This window comes from Triturus cristatus, chromosome 4_1 (genome assembly GCF_964204655.1).
Source record: "Triturus cristatus chromosome 4_1, aTriCri1.1, whole genome shotgun sequence".
Lineage (NCBI taxonomy): Eukaryota > Metazoa > Chordata > Amphibia > Caudata > Salamandridae > Triturus > Triturus cristatus.
Genome location: NC_140585.1, coordinates 955,233,689 through 955,253,094, shown reverse-complemented (window position 1 = coordinate 955,253,094; position 19,406 = coordinate 955,233,689). Strand labels below are relative to the sequence as shown.

Sequence of the window (19,406 nt, the reverse complement as noted above, 5' to 3'; positions counted from 1 at the left end):
GGTTGAGGGCTCATTTATCCATCCACGCTCTTGCACCCTGGTTCTTTTCCAGTGTGGAGAATGGTTATGTCCTTCTTCCCTCCCTCCCCCCTGATACTTTTTTCTCCATTGGTTTGGGGTCTATTTGACTGTGCTACAGTCAATTGGTCATATATAGTGCGTATGGTTGCACATTCTCTGTTGTTGCAGAAATGTTGTCAATTGCCATAACAGTCATGTTACAGTCTTGTTATCCCTTCCCACAACATTCATGTGGTTGCAGACTGCTTGTCGTTTACCATAACATTCATTTCCATTGCTGTTTTTCCCTCAGAGGAGGGTATTGTTCTTTGCTTATGTGAGCCTGTTCCTAGGGGCGAGCACTCTGCTCTCTCCTTTCAGTCCCTTACATTCCAAAGTGTTTTTCTCTATCATGCATGGTGATGTTTCTCATCATTTTTATTCTTTAATGTCATTTTGTTTCAAAGATTTTTTATCTTTTTTGGCACACTGTTCCCAGTTTTAGTAGTGGCTCCGCGTTGTGGGGTGGAAAAGTTTCACAGTAAAAAACTGAAGTCAGCGCGCCCGGAGGGACTTCTATTGTTACAACAAACAAATGATGGACGGAATGCTGACAATGCAGACATTCTCCCCCAGTCAAGAGATCTGGGTTAAATCCATCGTTCTTTTGCCCACTACGCCACCCCAGTTCAGACATGTCCATATGCAAATTAGTCTTGACCCTGTGCCTCATGGGAACAGTCCAGCCCGAACTGCCAAGCCATGTCTTCCCTGGACCGGAATCAAGCATCCTAGGACCGGTTTCTGGCTATCAGCCGTCATCAGCCAGGATAGCTTGACTCCAGTGGCGTAGTGAGCACGGGACCCACGTCTGGGCATACCCATCCCACTTAGGGCGAAAAGCGTTACAACAAACAAATGATGGACGGAATGCTGACAATGCAGACATTCTCCCCCAGTCAAGAGATCTGGGTTAAATCCATCGTTCTTTTGCCCACTACGCCACCCCAGTTCAGACATGTCCATATGCAAATCAGTCTTGACCCTGTGCCTCATGGGAACAGTCCAGCCCGAACTGCCAAGCCATGTCTTCCCTGGACCGGAATCAAGCATCCTAGGACCGGTTTCTGGCTATCAGCCGTCATCAGCCAGGATAGCTTGACTCCAGTGGCGTAGTGAGCACGGGACCCACGTCTGGGAATACCCATCCCACTTAGGGCGAAAAGCGTTACAACAAACAAATGATGGACGGAATGCTGACAATGCAGACATTCTCCCCCAGTCAAGAGATTCTATGGCTCCACTGACGTCATATCCGTGGATGACGTTAGGGCGGAGCCATGTGACCCTGTCCCCCGGCATGCAGAGATACGGCTGAAAAATCTCCAGTTCCAGACTGGCGCCTGGAGGATATTCTAAGTTAAGGAATCTGCAGCTAGACTGTGTCTCTACCCGATACATCGTTACCAAAGGTAAGTAACTTATTTGTAACTACTGTACATTATTAGTAGTTTCCTTCAGTTTACTACACCATTGGAGGGAATATCATCCCCTAATGCCCACCACATATACTCTCTTGTGGCACATCTCACGTCAGTTTAAGACGCTCTAGGAAGACAAATAAGACTTGACCTCTCACACTGACTTATTCCATGCTGGAGGTCTGAACACTGAATTACCTAAAGACCAGCCCAAATGAAGTTGTGGGGAAACATCCCAAAGACGACAAAACACGTGTTGGCTAAAAGAAGGTCGTTTGAAGAAAATAAAACACGACAATAGAAGAAGAGAAAATAAATCTCCTACATTTATTACACTTTTGTTTAAAAAACTGTTGATTGACTTGAATGGAGTGTGCCTCATGGAATTAGTTATAGCCTGCATCCAACTTCGAGGGAGAGAGCTGACTGGCTGTTCAGGAGAGACATTGGAGGTGACCTTGCTTGAGTAAGATTCTGCTTGAAGGAAGCAAGGAATCCAAGGGGCTCAACCGTGACGAGCCGGCAACACAACTGCAGAACGATGCACGAACCGACCCTAGAAAGAGAGAGTGAGGTCTGAGGCTTAGAGGTGTCTCCTCATCTGTCGCCACAGCGACCTCTGTGGTCAAGGGTATACTGAAACTCAACTGAAGGTGAGTTTCACTTGGAAGAGAAATTTCAAATATTAGCATTTCATCTTTTACTTAATTAATACTTGAGGAAACGATCTTCTTTAATGTAAAACCTTGCCTGTTTAACTGGTATTTCACTTTACAGAATCAACATAGTGAGAAATGTACATGTCTATTTTTGGCCTGTGGAGATCTTAGATTTCACAACAATCACTCTATAGATTTCCAGTTGCACCAACATTCCAGTTTTTTTTCACTCATGCAGACTCATGCTTCCCACATACACGTTCCAAACGTGTTTGTTTACTGGATTATTTGTTGTAACCTGTGCTAGAAATTGAAACACAGAAGCGCATGAACCCTATAACAGAGTACCTACTTGCTGGTAATATCCTATTAAAAGTATTGCATCTCTGCTGAGAAGTGCATTTCTCTCCCCCACCCCTCAAAATAAAGAAGTGCAGGTACTCAGTACCTTACAGTATTGGCCTATTTAAAGCACTGGTCGTACCTCAGTCTGCTAAAAGGACGTAGTACGATCTCTACTCCCCACATAGACTCTCTATGCCCACTCCATAAGAGCCATAATAGCAACTGTGTCTTTTGAGAGAAATGTCCCCATCAAGAGCATCTGTAGGAGAGTTATGTTAAGTGCTACACATGCATTATGTAAGCTATGGTTCCTGGATTGGAATTTTATAAGTAGTGTTTCCTATGTGTTTTGCATATCCTGAGTCAGACCAATCCTTATTCGTTTATGCAGGGTGTATTTTACACACAATGGGGTAAATGAGCTACATAACCATACAACAAAATGTGTCTTACAGTGGCTCCAGCTTTGTTCTTACATAGACTGTGTACTCCTGCATATCCCAATCCAGCAAATACAGTCTTCTGTATAAATGGACTGCTAGAGAGTTGAAAGTGAGGATGAGATGCACATGGATGTAAGCAGGAAGGGGTAGGGCTACACAGAAGCTACATGTATATGCCTCTGCCATTGTCTTGAGAGCAGAACAGTTCCAAATATGTCTATCTCCTAATCTAATGTTTGTAATCTAGAGGGGTAGCTTGAATATATTGTCACTAAATATTGTTTGCATTTTTTCTTGTTTTGTCTTTTCAGTGGGTGCATATTCTTTTGCTCATTCAAGAAGTAGTGCTCCGCTGCAACATGGCAGACATTGATGTATCTGTAATTGCAGAAGTGGCCTTACGGTTGGCGGGACTATTTGAGAATTTAGCTGATTCAGTAGCAAAATGTGGGAAATCAGGTAACCTTCCTTTCATTCTAAATGTGTTCATTTTTTGCTCTTGGCTTCAGATAGTTATCATCATACGCCTTACCCTTTATTCTTACCGCTTATACCCCATAAATGATATGCTTCTGAGTAACCAATATGTTTTTTCGACTTATAAAGGCAAGACTTTTTTTTTACCATAATTAATAAAAGGCCGCACCCTTCTTTTCAGTTCTCAAATGGACATCGCATAAAAACAGGTGATGAGGAAGGAATAATGACTGGAAAATGTTGGGATTGCATATACAACAGATTAATGTATGTCAAATTCTTGGATGATATAGCACCTGTATAGCCAGTGATAGCACAACTCATAGCAAAGTAATCCGGGGCCTATGGTTTCCAGGATGTCAACAGTTTAGCAAATTAAACAGTCACAACATAAACAATACTTCAAGAACACTCTTCTCAGGAGCTAAGTATATCTTCCTGCCTACATGTAGCTCCTGAAATTAATATGATCTACTACCCTGTACATATTTTCAGCACTGTAAGTAGGCATTGGCTAAGTAGATGGTAATGTGGTGTACTGCTTGGTCACTGGATGCAAATTATGCTTGCAATCTATAGAAATATATGAAATCTTTGCTAAACTAGATAACATAAGATGCAGATTTGTAAAGCGCACGTTCACCCAGAAGGGTATCTTGGCACTGAATAACAGATGTTTATTGTTACCCAACTCAATGGTACTAATTTTATCGACCTCTGAAGGATTAAAGGCTGAGTGGATCTTCTGGGATTTGAACATGTGACCATGAGATCAAACACAAGCCCCTATGGTGGACACATTAGTCCACTAAGCCACCAGACCCAGCTTGATGAGATGGGATATGCTATCTAATGTACATCTCCTCTCATGATTATGCTTTGGAGGAATTCAATAGGAAATTCATTAAAACGAGAAACCAGCAACGATGATTTCAATAGACATAGACGATTGCAAGATTACGAAACAGATCAATTTATGGTTGCCATAATGGCTCTGGATGTTACAGGCAACAGCCTCTTCATGCAGATATCAGTGAAGAGACAGCTTGCAAAGAAAGGCCGGGTAGCAGGGCCAAAATTAGAGATGTAGCTTTAGCAGACCTGAAGAGCAGCCTGGCATAAGCAGCTGGGACAATCCTTAAGACTGCATGCACTGGATGTGCAGGGCTTGTCTATTGTAACGTCCTCCCCAGCCTCTGTACCCTCCAATCACTGCACCACACATGGAGCTTGGTATTACACATTTTTATCTGTCTGCATGTAACTGTGAACTCAACATTCGAAACTTGCCTGCACGTCATTACGTCTAACACTAATGTCACAGCTCTACAGAGTCCATTGGTAGCCAAAAGGGTTCCGTCATTGCTAACCCACATGACTCTACATCTCCCCCTTAATTAAAAAAAATAAAAACAATTTTTTACAGAAAAATGTATATATGTATAATTAAAGCTCTTCAATCGGGCTTTGTAGTGCTCGAACTGTCCGACCTGATCGTGTCCTTGGAAACTGGGAACTGTCACCATGTACGTCCACGATCTGTCTTGAGGATGTAGGGGCAACAGCAGTTGGTGAGCGAGCACTCAATCTCCTTTTTCAAACACGAGGTTCTTTGCATGTCGTCCTCTATCGGCATACACTTTCATTGTCTGTTTCTAAACCAAGGGCCAGATGTACGACCGTTTTTTGCGGTCGCAAATGGGAAATTGGCCCGTTTGCGACCGCAAAATAGATCTGCCAAATGTACAAACCCTATTTTGCTATTCTATAACCTATTACAGACTCCCAAAATAGGGTTAGAGACTCGCTATTAGGAAGGGGCGTGCCAAGGGCGGATTCCTTCCTAATAGCGAATGCAAATGCCATGTATGATTGTTTTGCGACCACATTTGCTGTCGCAAAAACTCGCAGATTACCACCTCCTTCAAGGAGGTGGTAACCCATTCGGGAAGGGACCCCTTCTACTTGTGAATGGGTGTGCAAATATGTTTCAAGAGTAGACAGTGGTCCCAGAGACAACTGCCTTCCCTTAAAAAATGAAACTGAAAAGTTTCATTTTTCTTTTTTAAATGCATCCCGTTTTCGTTTAAGGAAAATGGGCTGCATTTAAAAAAAAAACTGCTTTATTGACAAAGCAGTTACAGACATGGTGGTCTGCTGACCCCAGTAGGTCACCATCCCTGGAAGTGCTAGCCACTCCTAATGGGGTCGCAAATTGCACCTGCCTCATAAATATTATTGAGGCAGGCAATTTGCGGCCCCATTAGGAATCGCAAACAGTGTGTGAGACACTGTTGTAAATTACATTTTGCGAGTCGCAAATCGATCGCAAATCGATCGCAAATTGTAAGTGTCGTACATCTGGCCCAAGTCCTTTTCACAAGTCCTGTCTTTATTTCTTTCTCTCTAATTGGTCCATTGAGGTGATTTGATTGTCATTGCTCCCCCGAACATCAACATTGTATGGCTTTCACCCGTGGTTGAGGGAGGTGTTGAACGATAAGCTCTTGAAGTGGAATTTATCATAGTTTTTAGATCTTTTAGCGTACTCAGAAAGCGCTCAACAAGGCCATTGGCCTGTGGCATATAGGTGTGCTCTTCCGATGCTTTACATTCAGGTGCTATAACATGTCTCTGAACTCTCGACTGTTGAAAGGTGGGCCATTGTCAGATTTCAACATAACTGGAACACCTCTTGTCACAAAGATGCCATCTAGTCTCTCAACAACTCGGTCTTGAGTGGTACATGAGAGATCTTCAACTAACGGGAATCGTGAATATTTGTCCGCAATCACAATCAGGTGATGTCCGTTGTCGAGTGGACCAAAAAAGTCAATGGCTATTCCCCAGTTTTGGATCTGTGAAGGATTCACATGCTTGAATCATTCCCCATTGTCAAAGTGGGAGTCCCACTTCGTTGACGGGGAATGATTCAAGCATGTGAATCTATGAAAGATACGAATACTGGAGAACTACATTTACAGGTACGTAAAAGTTTGCTCTCTTACATGCATGCTTGGGGAGTTCTGATTTAAGGTGTGTTGAGTAGTTTTTGTAGAAAGGTAGTTGCATATATGACAGATCTTTAAAGCATTTTCAACCTTCTCATTGAGATAAGGAAACCAGGCTCTGTCTCGGAGAGCTCGTTTTGTGGCAGCAATTCCACTGTGTCCTTCATCGCCCACTTCAGTTATTTGCTGTTGCAGGCTCTCCTGAATCATGATGCTCAAAACTCTCAGTATACTCCTTCTTGAGTTATAGGCAGTTCCTCGTTGACATTTTGGTATCACCATCACTGGTGAGAGGTCAAGTGTGTTGGTTCCATGACTGCTGTATGATAATATCCTTCAGCTTTAGCATGTTACTATCATGGCTTTTGGCAGTGACAATCTGGGCTAACGAAATGGCAGCTGGTGTGTTTGACTTTACAATAAAGTTAATGTAGGCTTCAGCCATCTTGTATAGGCACTCTGGAAAGTAGTCGGCAGGTTCTGATCCTTCCCTGGACCGTGAACAATGGTGTAATTGTACTCTTGTAATCGTAGTCCGCATTGTTCAATACGAGGAGGCATCTTGGCCTGTAGATTGCCAGATATGGTTAGAAAGGCTTGATCATCTGTCATCAGCGTAAAAGACTTTCCATACAGGAATACATAGAAATGTTCACAAGCCCACGCCTCAGCCGAACTTTCTGTCTCAGGTTGTTAACAAGCATGTTCTGTTTGGGACGAACTTCTACTGGCATATATGCCACAATATGTTTTTGAGCATTGGGTTGTCTGCTGTGCATGGATAGCGCCTAACTCAACGGGGCTAGCATCAACAACATCCTCAGTATGAAGCTTTGGATTGAAGTATGACATTTTAGTAGCGTTCTCAATGGCTTGTTTAATTCTTTTGAAACTTTTCTCACATTCATGTGCCCAGTTCAAAGAAAACATTTTCTCTGTCAAGTTTCTCAACGGAGCACTTACAGTGGCAAAGTCCTGTATGTCTCTGGAACAATAACTGACATACCAAGTAATTAATGTAACATTGAAGCATCTTGTGGGGAATCGGCATTTGACAGCACTTTTACTTTAGCTAAACCGGGTGTCATGCCCCCATCAAAAAAGATATGGCCAAAGTATTTGTCTTTGTCTTATCGAACTTGCATTCGTACCCATTAAAAGTCAAACCTGCATCAGCAAGTAAACGGCATACTTGTGTGAGAGCTTTATCGTGCTCCCTTTGTGTATCATCAAAAACCAATATGTCATTGCTATAATTAAACACATTCATGACATGCTGTATGATATGTCTATTGGTGTCTTGAAGAGGTTTGGCAGCTGATGACTCACCAAAACGTAGTCTTCTATATCAAAATACTCTAACATACGTAGAAAAGGTTGTAATGTACCTAATATTTTCTTTGAGTTCCAACTGATGATATCCTTTATTTTAGTCAAGGCTTGAGAAGACCTATGCACCATTTAGTAGCGTTATCATATCAGCAAGGATGTTGTTCCCGTTCAACTGCCTTGTTCACCTGACGCATGGTAACACATATGTGTACAGCTCCTTCAGTGTCCTTTTTGGGCACTACCACTATGGTAGACACCCATGGGCGTGGACCAGTCGAATGCTCAATGATATCTTGTTAGAGTAATGATTTAAGCTCTTTATCAACAGCATCTTGTAAATGAAAAGCAATTTGCCTATGTCTTTGAGTGACAGGACGGATGTCTTCATTAATATGGAACTTTACTTTCATAGTCTTAAGCTTTCGCAAACCATGAAGCAATGAAGGGAGCTGAATTATTATTTCATGGTTACCATTCATGTTTTAGTACACTGAAATCAGTTACATATCAGCAGCGGTGCTAAAACTGAGTATTCAGGCACTTGACGCTGTCCCTTGAAGCACATGGATGGGTGCTTGCCCCTTTATTTTCTTGTTTTTTATTGTCACTACAAATCAACCTTGACTTTTCAGTTGCACTGATGCAGCCCATCCGTTGTGGTAACAAATACAATTCATTGTATTTCTCCTCCAGCATAAGGTTTATCAATGCACCATTGTCGATAATGAAAGGTATCGAACAACCATTCACTTTCAGTGTAATTTTCAGGCAATGTTTGAATGACTTTGGTGTTTTGGCATGTCGACTTTTCTTTGATTGACATTTTTCTTCACAGGAAGCCAGCCCAACATGCACATGCTTTTCTGAGGTACACATAGACATGGCACAATCATCTTCTTAATTTTAACTTGATACTGACACAGCAGAACTATTAGACAATATTTTCTTTGATGATCAACTTCGTTGCGTGTCAATTTGCTTCAACTGATGTTGCCTCTTGTTCTTATGTGTGTGCGTCAAATGGAATGTTTGGGTGGCCATTTTGTCGGTGTGATGCACTGGCTTTTTCCTTCACTCTACAAACTGTCACAAAATGGTTCTCCTTCCCACAGCCTTTATTCATCTGTTCAATGGTGGGACATTTACCTTTGTGCGGAAACAAAAATCCACACCTGAAACACAACTTCTTTTTACATGTAGACATCACTTTGCATCCGTGATCCCTTTTTTCAGCTTACTTTTCCAATTCATGACTGATTCACTCTGCACACCTCTGGCCTCAGCATTCATCATCTAAATGAATTTGAGAAGCATCCATCAATAACTCTGGGATGTATAGCTTCTTCATCATTAAATTCATTACAGTGTTTGATGAGGGTATTGAGTCTTTCCACAAATTCATCGATGGTTTCACCAACTTTCTGGCATTCTTGACAGAAAATGCATCTTTCGTAATCAACATTTGGCATTGGATAGAACTTGAGATTCAATGCATCAATAATTTGATGGCATGTGATTTTGTCAGTTCATGGCATTTCCTTTAAGATTTCCTTATTTTTGTTATCAGTTTCTTCAAGTGCATCAATGAAATCATCAATTGTCTCTATCCAAGCAGTCCATCTGTTGCCAACATTTTGCTTTTTGGTGGTATCAAATGGTAGAGGCAGTTTCAGAAAGCCAGCAGCATTGTAGACCTCTGTGAAACTTACTGAGGTTGAGGGTGGCATGCTCTCTGACACCGTTTGGTGATCTCGTTCATGCAAACCCCTTCTGAGGCCTTGTGACGTGCTTGCCTTGGGGTCATTTTTAATAACTACTGGGAATGTGGCCTTCTTCTCCACGGAAAATCAATCCTTCACTACTCCAAACACCACACAAAGCTTGCACTCTTCAAAGACCTTTGGAGTTTTTTTGATCCCCACTCAGCAGCTTTAGTGTTGCGCCGCTTCAGGTACTGATGGCTCAGTAAGCACAACCCTGGGCACTTCTCCTTGGCCCACTTAACCGAGTGCTGTGGTAGGATGACTCTCCTTAATGGGGTTCTGGTAAGTTGATTATCATTTCTTTTCTAAATGTCACTTTGCTCTTTCTGACACCCGGTTGATCTCCACTTCTGTTCACAGCATTGTTTTGCAGTCTGCGATTAACAATAGCTGCTCTTTAAAAACCTGATTGCATCCGCCATTAGCGTTCTGTACAGCGTATAGCTTTATATTGCGTACCAGAGCAGTACCTTTCTTTATGGCCTGATCAGCAGGTTCTTGGCCAACAATGTGTATATTGATCTGCAATGCTTTCATTCTCTTCAACTGCTTTATAGCAGCTGGAGCTGCGTTTTGACTCCACATGCGCTATGCGTCAAGTCTGTACTTCAAAAGCAGACATGGCACGCACAAGCAGTTTGCTTGGACCATGGCAAACTATCTGGGAAAGCACTGTTGATCTTCAGGTTACTTATCCCCTATCTCATCACCAGTTGTAGCGTCCTCCCCAGTCCATCAGCAGCCAAAAGCGTTCCGTCATCGCTTACCCGCACTACACTATACCTATTAGATGTATAATAAGCAGAATTAGTTAAAAGACTGCATGGATCACGAGATTCATTATGCCAGTGCCGTGGGTAGAGGCCTGAAGAAAGTGCCTCAACAGTAGCCATAGTGGAGACAAGAACATAAGAAAAAACTGTCAAAAAAGGTCAAGCAGGTGTTTCCAATGAAGCATTACAAATTGTCTTTATATTGGAATTTTACACAGCCTTGTGTGTGCATAGGTTACATAGAATTAGTTGGAATGAATAAGCAGCATGAAAATAACTTTTCAGCCAATGTATTTCTACTTAGGTTTGTAAGAAAGCAGTTTCTTAATGAGTATTGGAGTGAAATTAGTTCACATTGCCATGTAAGCCTTTTTGTACGAGAATTACCACTGCGTTTATTCGAATGAATGGGTGGCAATTACTTGACTTCAGCTGTAATGCACCCCCTTCTTGAAGCCATTCCTAGTGAGAGGTAGAGCAGACATGGAGGCACTCAGTGTAATAATGACACCAAAGATCATAGCACAGTATAACGTGGCACTCAGTGAGATATGTCTCTGTGGGGTGACCGAGTGTGACCAAAAACACATATATCAAGATATATAACCATGTTGTGCATATCTCCAGGTAAAGTCAACCAAGTGACCTGGACCTACACATAATTCTAGTCCTTCTAAGTATAGGAAGCTGGCTTTTTATGTAGTATACCAAAACGAGGTATTCTATGTAGAAAGTCCTGATGACCCTCATTGGATTACAGGGTTTGAATGAATAATCCCAAATGTTCTCTTTTGTGGTAGTGTTGTCGAGCAGATTAGGCTTATAAAAGGGTACCATTAATACATTTGTTGAACACACACAGAGTCAATAAATGAGACACACACTCAAGAAGAAACTCAAGACTCATTTAGAAAAATAACAAGTATTTATATTTATTTTAACACCAAGAACTTCGTAAATGGGTAAATACTTTTCATTATGGCAATTTTAGCAGGTAAGTAAAATGTTCACTCAAACGCGTTTTTGGCGGTAATGCTTTCCTATGGAGAAAAAGGCATATACTACATACAGTTATTTGCAAACCTTTCTCGGGGGTCCCCTTTAGGACTTGCAGTACCAGGGTGCCAAGGGCTAAAGTACCACCAGCAGTTCGAATTTACCTGCCCTAGAGTGTCCGGGTGCAGAGGTGCTGGAAGGGTTGGTAGCCTTGTGAGCTACACTGTAGGCAAATAGGGGGGGCCACCTAGAAACAGTCTCCAGAGGGTAACTTTGGGACACGTCTGGGAGCTCGCAACACGGGGCTCGGTTTGCCGGTGCCCTGGCAGCAGGGGAGTGCTGTTGGCTGTTGTGGACCCAGACCCGAGAGCTCTGGTGCAGAGGGTTTTTGTCAGCTGGCGCTCATGCGTCACAGGTTCCCATGGATCTCGTTCAGAACTACAAAGGGGGGCAAAATGCGACAACTGGGCCACTCTTGATGATGGCCTCTGCAGTGCTGATGTCCCCTTGTTGGCTGCTTGGTCTCGGCAGCATTGGATTCCGGATTGGACTCAAACAATCTTGGTTGCTGCAAGGGGTATGGTACCCAGGCTATTGGTCCAGGGCTTTCTCTGGTTGGTCCTGGCATCCTCTCACTTGGTAGGGAGATTGACCTGACCTCGAAGACCCTGTTAATCTGTTCCTGGGAGGCTTCTGCGTTGGTGGACCCTGTGAGCAGCAGATCAGTGAACCGGACGTTGTGGTCGGTGCCTGCAGGCTGCAGGGAAGTGACTCCTCCACTTTAAGGGAGATGCTGCCGGTTTGGCAAAGTGCTGGAGGCCCTCTGAGGCTTTTGGAGGATGCACAGCTGCCGGATGAGTTGGGGTGTCGCAATTGTCAGGACAGGAGCAGGTAGGCAGGCAGGGTTTATTGCCAAATTTCACCAGCAGTCCGCAGTTTTTGCTTATTCAGCTCTTCAGTCCAACGAATCTATGTTCCTGGTGTCAGGGGCCCACCTTAATAATCAATTGAGAGGCTTTAAGGGAAGTGAAGTGTAGTAGACAAGGAGCTTCTTACCCTTGGGGTCACTATACTCCCTACATGATCACCTCCTGTGGGGAGCGGGCATAACCTTGTACCGGAATTCCTATTTCCACCAAAGTCCATTCAATCCAATTTAATTAATCTTTATACAGATGAAATCCATTAAAGATACAGAAATTATGTTAAAAGGTGATAAACTTTTCTAATGAAAACATTCAAGTTAAACTTCAAAGGACTATTACAGTATCAATTCAATAAATTGCAAATATTCAGTTGAGGTTGTCGTAAGTGTTGTCATAATTTCAGTATACAGGATAATAAAAATAAAATAAGGGCTTTTAATCAGTCTCATAGAGAAGATTTTCTAAATGGGTCTATGTTTTTCTTTGCTTTAATGCGCGTGAGATGTATGTGGAGACTACAAAACACAAGTCTACTGTACTTATATTACGTATAAAATTAAAACCATCCTTAAAGCAAACCAATCTAGTTGTAATAAATAATGGTTTTCAAACTCTTTTCCCAATATCCTGGAAAAAATGCACAAAAGGATGAAATGCTGAATAGATTATGCAGAATTGCCGTTACGTGGGCAGCTTGTTAAATTCTCACCCCTTTTCGTGGAAAGGCGATGATGAAGTGTATAATGCATAACGAAAACCTAGTACTGTAAAACCTATGCTGTATACTGGTTACAAATGATAATTACCTTTGGATACCATTGGAAACATGACAACTGAGAACACTTACCAGATGGCATGGTACTCTCACAGGTTTCCCTCCTAGCCTCTTTATGACCAAGAATTCATTTTTCCCATAATATAAAATACTGCATGGGTCATCCATAATAAGGTTTGCATTTCTAATATTTAAAAGCCTTTTCACATAAGCTAACCAGGGTATTTTATCTCTGCTATCTAGATTCAAACAATATTTTATTATTTATTTGTTAAACTTTGTTCTAGTTTTAGACCATATTCCAATCCATCTCAGGTGTGCACTCGTATAAATAGTGTCTTCTATAAAAAGGATTGCTACTTCATTGTGCATAATATATGATGATGTGGAGTGGGGTCTGCATAAGACGTTGCCCTCTATTACTTGTAGTACTTTGGAATTTGACAGCCCTCACAGAGCAGTCCCATAAGTAACACTGCTATGGGGATTCCATGAACTCATAATTGATAAATATAAACCCAAGTATGTAAAACTGTCTACTTCTGCTAATTTCTGTCCTTTAACTAAATGAGTTCTCTTCTGCGTGTTACCTGTACCACACACCATCACAAAGGTTTTTGTTGAGTTTAATCTCATATCCCTGCCATCACTGTAGGCTGTTGGCGGTCTGAGATAACAATACCGCATCATCTACATACAGGAGAATTGGGGCTGAGATTTTACCTATTTTGGGGGATCAGCAATCAGTTCTTGTAAATGTCCGTCCACCCCATTAATTTATATAGAAAATAAAAGTGGGGCGAGAACGCACCTTTGGCGAATTCCTCTCACCGTTAATGCCGTAGCATATGCGTGTAGTCAAATGACCATCCAACTATGATAGAATGGAAACTATATCTAGCGGGCATCCAGATCTACCAATACCTTCCATAGCTTAGTGTGATTGACAAGATTAAAAGCACTGCATAGATATGAATGTTCCTCCATAGTGGGCTAACAAATCAGCTGCTTGCACATGAGTCACAATCGCTGGGCCAAAGGAATCCCTGAAGAATGGTGATTTATTTGTCTTCCAAAAAGTCAAAATGGCGGTGCATCACACCTCCTATCATAGCTAAGTTCCCGCCTGTCCTGGTGCCATATAGGCCCCGGGGTGGCATCTCCCAGGTCTGAGGGATGTCGGATCGCATATTAAAGGCGGCAAGGGCTTTGAAGTCCCTGGCCTTGCTATGCTGATTCACTAGCCATCTTGTGGGTGGAGGTGTGAATACCTTCCTCCGGAGCAGGCATTGTTTCTGACCTCAAAGAGCATGGGTTCTCACCTGTAGGGGTCAGACACATGTCTGTGGTGGCAGGCTGAACGATACCAGTCAGTCAGCACACTAAGAGGCTGGTAGGTTTTCAGGGGGCACCTCTAAGGTGCCCTCGGGGTGCATATCTTAATAAATATATTGCTGACATCAGTAGAGATTTATTAAGATAAGATGTTTGATACCAAAAACCAAAGGTTTCAGTGCAGCCATCATGTAGCTGGGGAACTCGTAATGACCAGTACATAGTACTAAAACCTAAGATGACTTCCCTGTTCACTTGTAGTATCTAGTAATTGAACTTGACCGCCCAGGGACATATCTTCTCATGCAGATATGTCCACACTTGCATTATAATGTACCTTAACTTAGGACTATGAGGCCAGATGTAGGGGGGGCCTTACATATATTGCATGAATTGTCTGTGGACATGGCACACAGGGTGTGTACAACGTTGTGTTTTCACTTTTGTCTGCACCATTTCATGCAGCTTGCAATGGCAGTCTGCATGAGCTTGGTGGTGAGTCCCTTAGGGTGGCACAATACATGCTGCAGCCCCTAGAGACCCTCTTTAGTGCCCATGCCCTAGGTACCACTGGCACCATTTACGAGGGACTTACAAGGGTGCTAAAGGTCTTGCCAATTGGGGAACAATTGCACAGTTACTTTGTATTAGGGACAAGAGCACTAACACTTAAAACCTGGTTAGCAGGAGCGCAGTGAACTTTAGTCAAAATGGCATTGAATACCAGACAAGAAGAGGCGATGGCCATGTCAAAAAGGGGCATTTTCCTACACTAAGGAAAATCAGAGAGTATTTGGAAACTGAATACACCTTGTTAAAGTTATTTACTGGACTGCATGGTTGTGGTTCTATGTTATTTTAAAACACTTCATTTGTAAGCATGCTGTGATGTGCAGCTTTCCCCTTTCAGATTCTAGACCCTACTGCTATTCGCGGAAGCTCTGTTCCGCTAGGTAGCACATTGTTGAATTGACTGTGTGTTCTCAGCTTACGTCTAACCTTGTATAAAGCAAGCTCTCCTTAACAAGACTCTCTTTGTCATAGAGCAACTACTGGTGCTCTTGATCATAGTAAGCAAAATACATCTTGCAAACAAGGCTCTTTTTTTCTTCTGGGCATTCGTGGCTTCAAGATGTAAAGCAAAACGGACAATCTTATAGATTTGTTTTCCCATGGGCACTGTAGTTTTTCTCCCATGAGAACTGTACTTGAAGAGGGTAGCATTCTGTCTAAATAAAATATTAAATGAGGCCTAGATTTTTTTTATCAGAGGTGACCCATGCTATCACAATGAATAATATGCCCTGCCTTCATATAAGTGATCTTATACTGGACATATTTGAAAAGGTGCTGCCTTATCTCCATTATTTGGACTGTTCATGGACAATAAATTGCTCTGTAAGGTGGCAGATAATGAAACTTTGCATAATGTGTAGCTGGGACAGAGAAGAGCATATCAATGGCTTACATCATGCAGGTAGTTAGTGTGCCAACTCCAGGAGACTAGGTACGTATGGATGCCACAATAGAGAACCCACAACAAGAGTTACTGCAGCAAAGGCCTTCATGTAACCAAGTGATGAACTACTCCCTCCACACAAGGCGTCCAATTGGGTAGGAACAATACCAGACATGATCTCTAAATGGATGGATATGACAAATAGCCACATTATAGTTTCTTGGTAGTCTTTGTAAGTATGTAAACCTTTCCCTGAATTGTCAACAGCGTGTCATTGAGAGATGTACATTTTAAGGTCTATCTTATTAGACAGTGCTAGTAGTCTTCTTGCAAAAGACCTATTATGGATGCACCAAGAACTTCCAGTGGCTTACAGCCCGCCTATTGCTTACCATTTGTTGCCTTATTTGTCATGCTTATTTGCTTACTTATTTGATGGCTTTCCTTGACCCAGATTTCCATCTAGTGTTTTCCCACTCCTGGAGCAAAGGCTCTTTACCATCTCTCCTCTCTGATTGACTTTCTTCTATCCTTCCACTACTCAATTTTAATTGACTACTTTTTTTGTTTTGCTTACGTACTCCATGAGAGTGCATATTTTTGTCCTGCTCTCTCCCTGGTGTACTACTCCCCACTCCATGTTGCCATCTCCCTTACATTGCAAGCTGTTTCTCATGTACTTCTTCCCTTTCCCATTTTATGTATTGTGTTCTCGCTCATTTGTTTCTCCCTCCACTCCCTGAGTTGCTCTTCCTCATGTGCTGCTTTTCCTTTCCCCCTCTCAATCCCTGTTATTCGGCCACCTGCTCCCCGTTTGTCTCCATGCTTACAGTTATTTTGGATTGGTAAATAAAAAAAGGTGCTTACATCATATTGCAGGTGCATATACATAATGAAGTATGCCCATGTACGCATCATGCAAGCATGCGCCTAACAAATGATGCATCCGTGACCTATTTTCTTTGCCAATGCTTGTTGAATATGCATAAGTCTTTGAATTTGGTATAATTTGAAACACTTGGAGAGTAATGCCATGTCTAAACATGAGGCAATAAATTGTTAAGCCATTGAGAGGGAGAATGGACTATTGATGTGAGCAGTTATTGAGATCCCAGAAGCCCCAAATACTGTGAATACTGAAAGGTAAGCTGGTTTCTGTGAGAAATTCATGGCTAACACTTTGTAGCTTGGCTCAAGCAGAATGGAGTTCCTTCCAGAGGAACGTGTGGTACAAGTGCAACATATACCAAAATAAGCAATACAGTTAAGAAATATGAAAGGCAAATTAGATAAAAAAGACTCAAAAATAATGAATAGAATAAACGATAATGAAAGGAATGAAAGAATGAAAAGATATAGCAAAAACACAGTAGGTGGTCTTCTAGATTTAGATGACCACCTACTTGTAAGATCTGCCTCATCTCATTCAAGACGATTAGGTAGATGATTGGCCAGGTCTCAATCTCTCCATAGGAGATATTCGCCTTCAACTACCTCACCATCTTCGACTCTATTACTATCCAACCCTGACGGACACTCCTCTAGCTTGAGTCTCTCCAGTAGACGATCTCTCCACCTTTAATGATGTATTGGTGAGAGGGACTACGAAATTGAACATTACTATGCCCATCACGACTACTTCAACTTCAGTCATATTTGAGACTTTAAACCAAAGAACCTCTTCTATAGCTCTATTACCTTTGGTCCCAGGTCTTTTAGAGCCAGCAATGCAGCAATTATTGATGCCTGCATCAATTAGGTCTGATCCCTCCAGACTTCTTAATAAGTACAAACCACTGTATAAGGATCCCCTTTTTTAAGGCAAGTTCTACACCAGATTTAGTGATTGTAGCTGCAGCTAAAAAATCACATACTGCTGCTTCTACTACTATTGTCCCACCAGACAAAGAGAGCAAAAGGATGGACTCCCTGGACAGAAAAATTTGCAGAATGACTGCAACCATTATGATGGCGGCAAGTGCGACAGCACTCTTGGGGAGATGTGATCATTCCCTGTTAGACACTTTATACAAATACACTGACAAACTCCCCGAGGAAGATAGACAATACTTCCAAGAGGTTCTTAATAAACTGAAGGCACTCAAGTCCCATATCACGTATTATGGCAGAGTCAGATTCATCCGACTTGGCAGCACAGGGGTACTGCCATGGCATCGTCACAAGATGCAATTCTTGTTTAAGAGTGACCGGTGTAAATCCTGAGGCGCAATAGAGGATTGATAATTTACTATTCTCAGGCTCACCATTATTCAGCTCACTTGCGGATGACGAAATGTCATGAATGAAGTCAGAAATGGAGACTTTAAAAGTTAGTTAGGCTGGACTAGAGAAAAGAGTTTAGAAGGCGATACAGGCCTTGTGACAGGAATTTCTTCCCTCAGAGGGTTTTAACACCTCATTGGTTGCACGAACAGCAGCAGCAACCAAGGCAACCATTCCACCACAGGAAATCTTCGACAGGGAAAGGGACTCTACAGCAAGCACAAGGTGCATCCACAGGAAAATCTCCAGCATAACAATGATTTTCTCCTTCCTCTTTCTCTGTTACCTACTCCAGTAGAAGGAAGTATAAGCAATTATGTCAAAGAGTAGTGCCAAATAACCAAAGACAAATGAGCCTTGAATAGATCTGTTGCAGAAGAAGTTCAACACATTGATGCTGAAAAATGTGGTGGTTGAGGTTTCGCACGATCAAAAAGGAATGGGAGTTTATGCCCGGTAATTTCTGGTTCAGAAGAAGGTACTCAAACAAGAATTCAGATCCATACAAAACTTGAGAAGTCTAAACAAATTTATTAAAAAAAGAGAAAAGTTCAGGATGCTGGCATTACACTAAATATACCCGATACAACAAATAGACTGGATATGTATTCTAGACCTACAAGATGCCTATTTCTTTATACCGATTGTACAGAAACATTGAATGTTTTTATGATTCATGGTAGGCTCCAAACATCTTCAATTCACAGTTATTCCATTTAGGCTAAAGTCTGCACCCAGGACGTTTTCAAAATTCATGGCTGTCATAGCAGCACATCTAAGAAAGCCAAAGATGTTAGTCTATCCCTGTCTAGAGGATTGGTTAATAAATGGTCCATTCTCAGACACAACTTTAAACCATTTCTAGATATGTCTGGACACATTCTCATGACTGTGTCTTCAAGTCAACATAGACAAATAAATAGTACATCCTTTATAAAAGATACAATATGTGAGTGCTATTCTTGATGCCCAAACTGCAAAAATATAGCCTTTGGAGGAGAGACTGTCATCTAGCTGCCTGAAATGTCTCACTCTGTTGCTAACTCATTATTCTTCAGCTCATCAGATATCATCCCTACTGGGATCAATGGCATCTTACATATTCATGGTTCCCCATGTCAGACTTTCCAGATGACCACTGCGAAGGTGTCTAGAGAACAGTTAAAGCGGTCTTCAAACAGCTGGGAACAGACACTTACTCTGCCGCAGTCAATACTCCAGTCTCTCCCATGGTGGACCAAGTCGAAAAATCTAAAAGTGGGAATCCCCCTCCATCAGGCTCACTCAACCCAATCTTGTGTCACAGATGCTTCCCTCCAAGGATGGGGTGCTTGTATGGGTCATTTAC

At 42.1% G+C, this 19,406-nt stretch overlaps 1 protein-coding gene across 1 annotated transcript in view; it reads left to right on the top strand.

The window, feature by feature from the left end:
* The window catches only part of CFAP54 (cilia and flagella associated protein 54), a 2,172,274-nt gene that overhangs the window by 382,280 nt on the left and 1,770,588 nt on the right, over nucleotides 1-19,406 (top strand). The window contains exon 15 of the mRNA XM_085653834.1: nucleotides 3,240-3,387. Within this exon, the coding sequence (XP_085509960.1) occupies nucleotides 3,240-3,387 (148 nt within the window). The remainder of the gene's footprint in view (nucleotides 1-3,239; nucleotides 3,388-19,406) is intronic.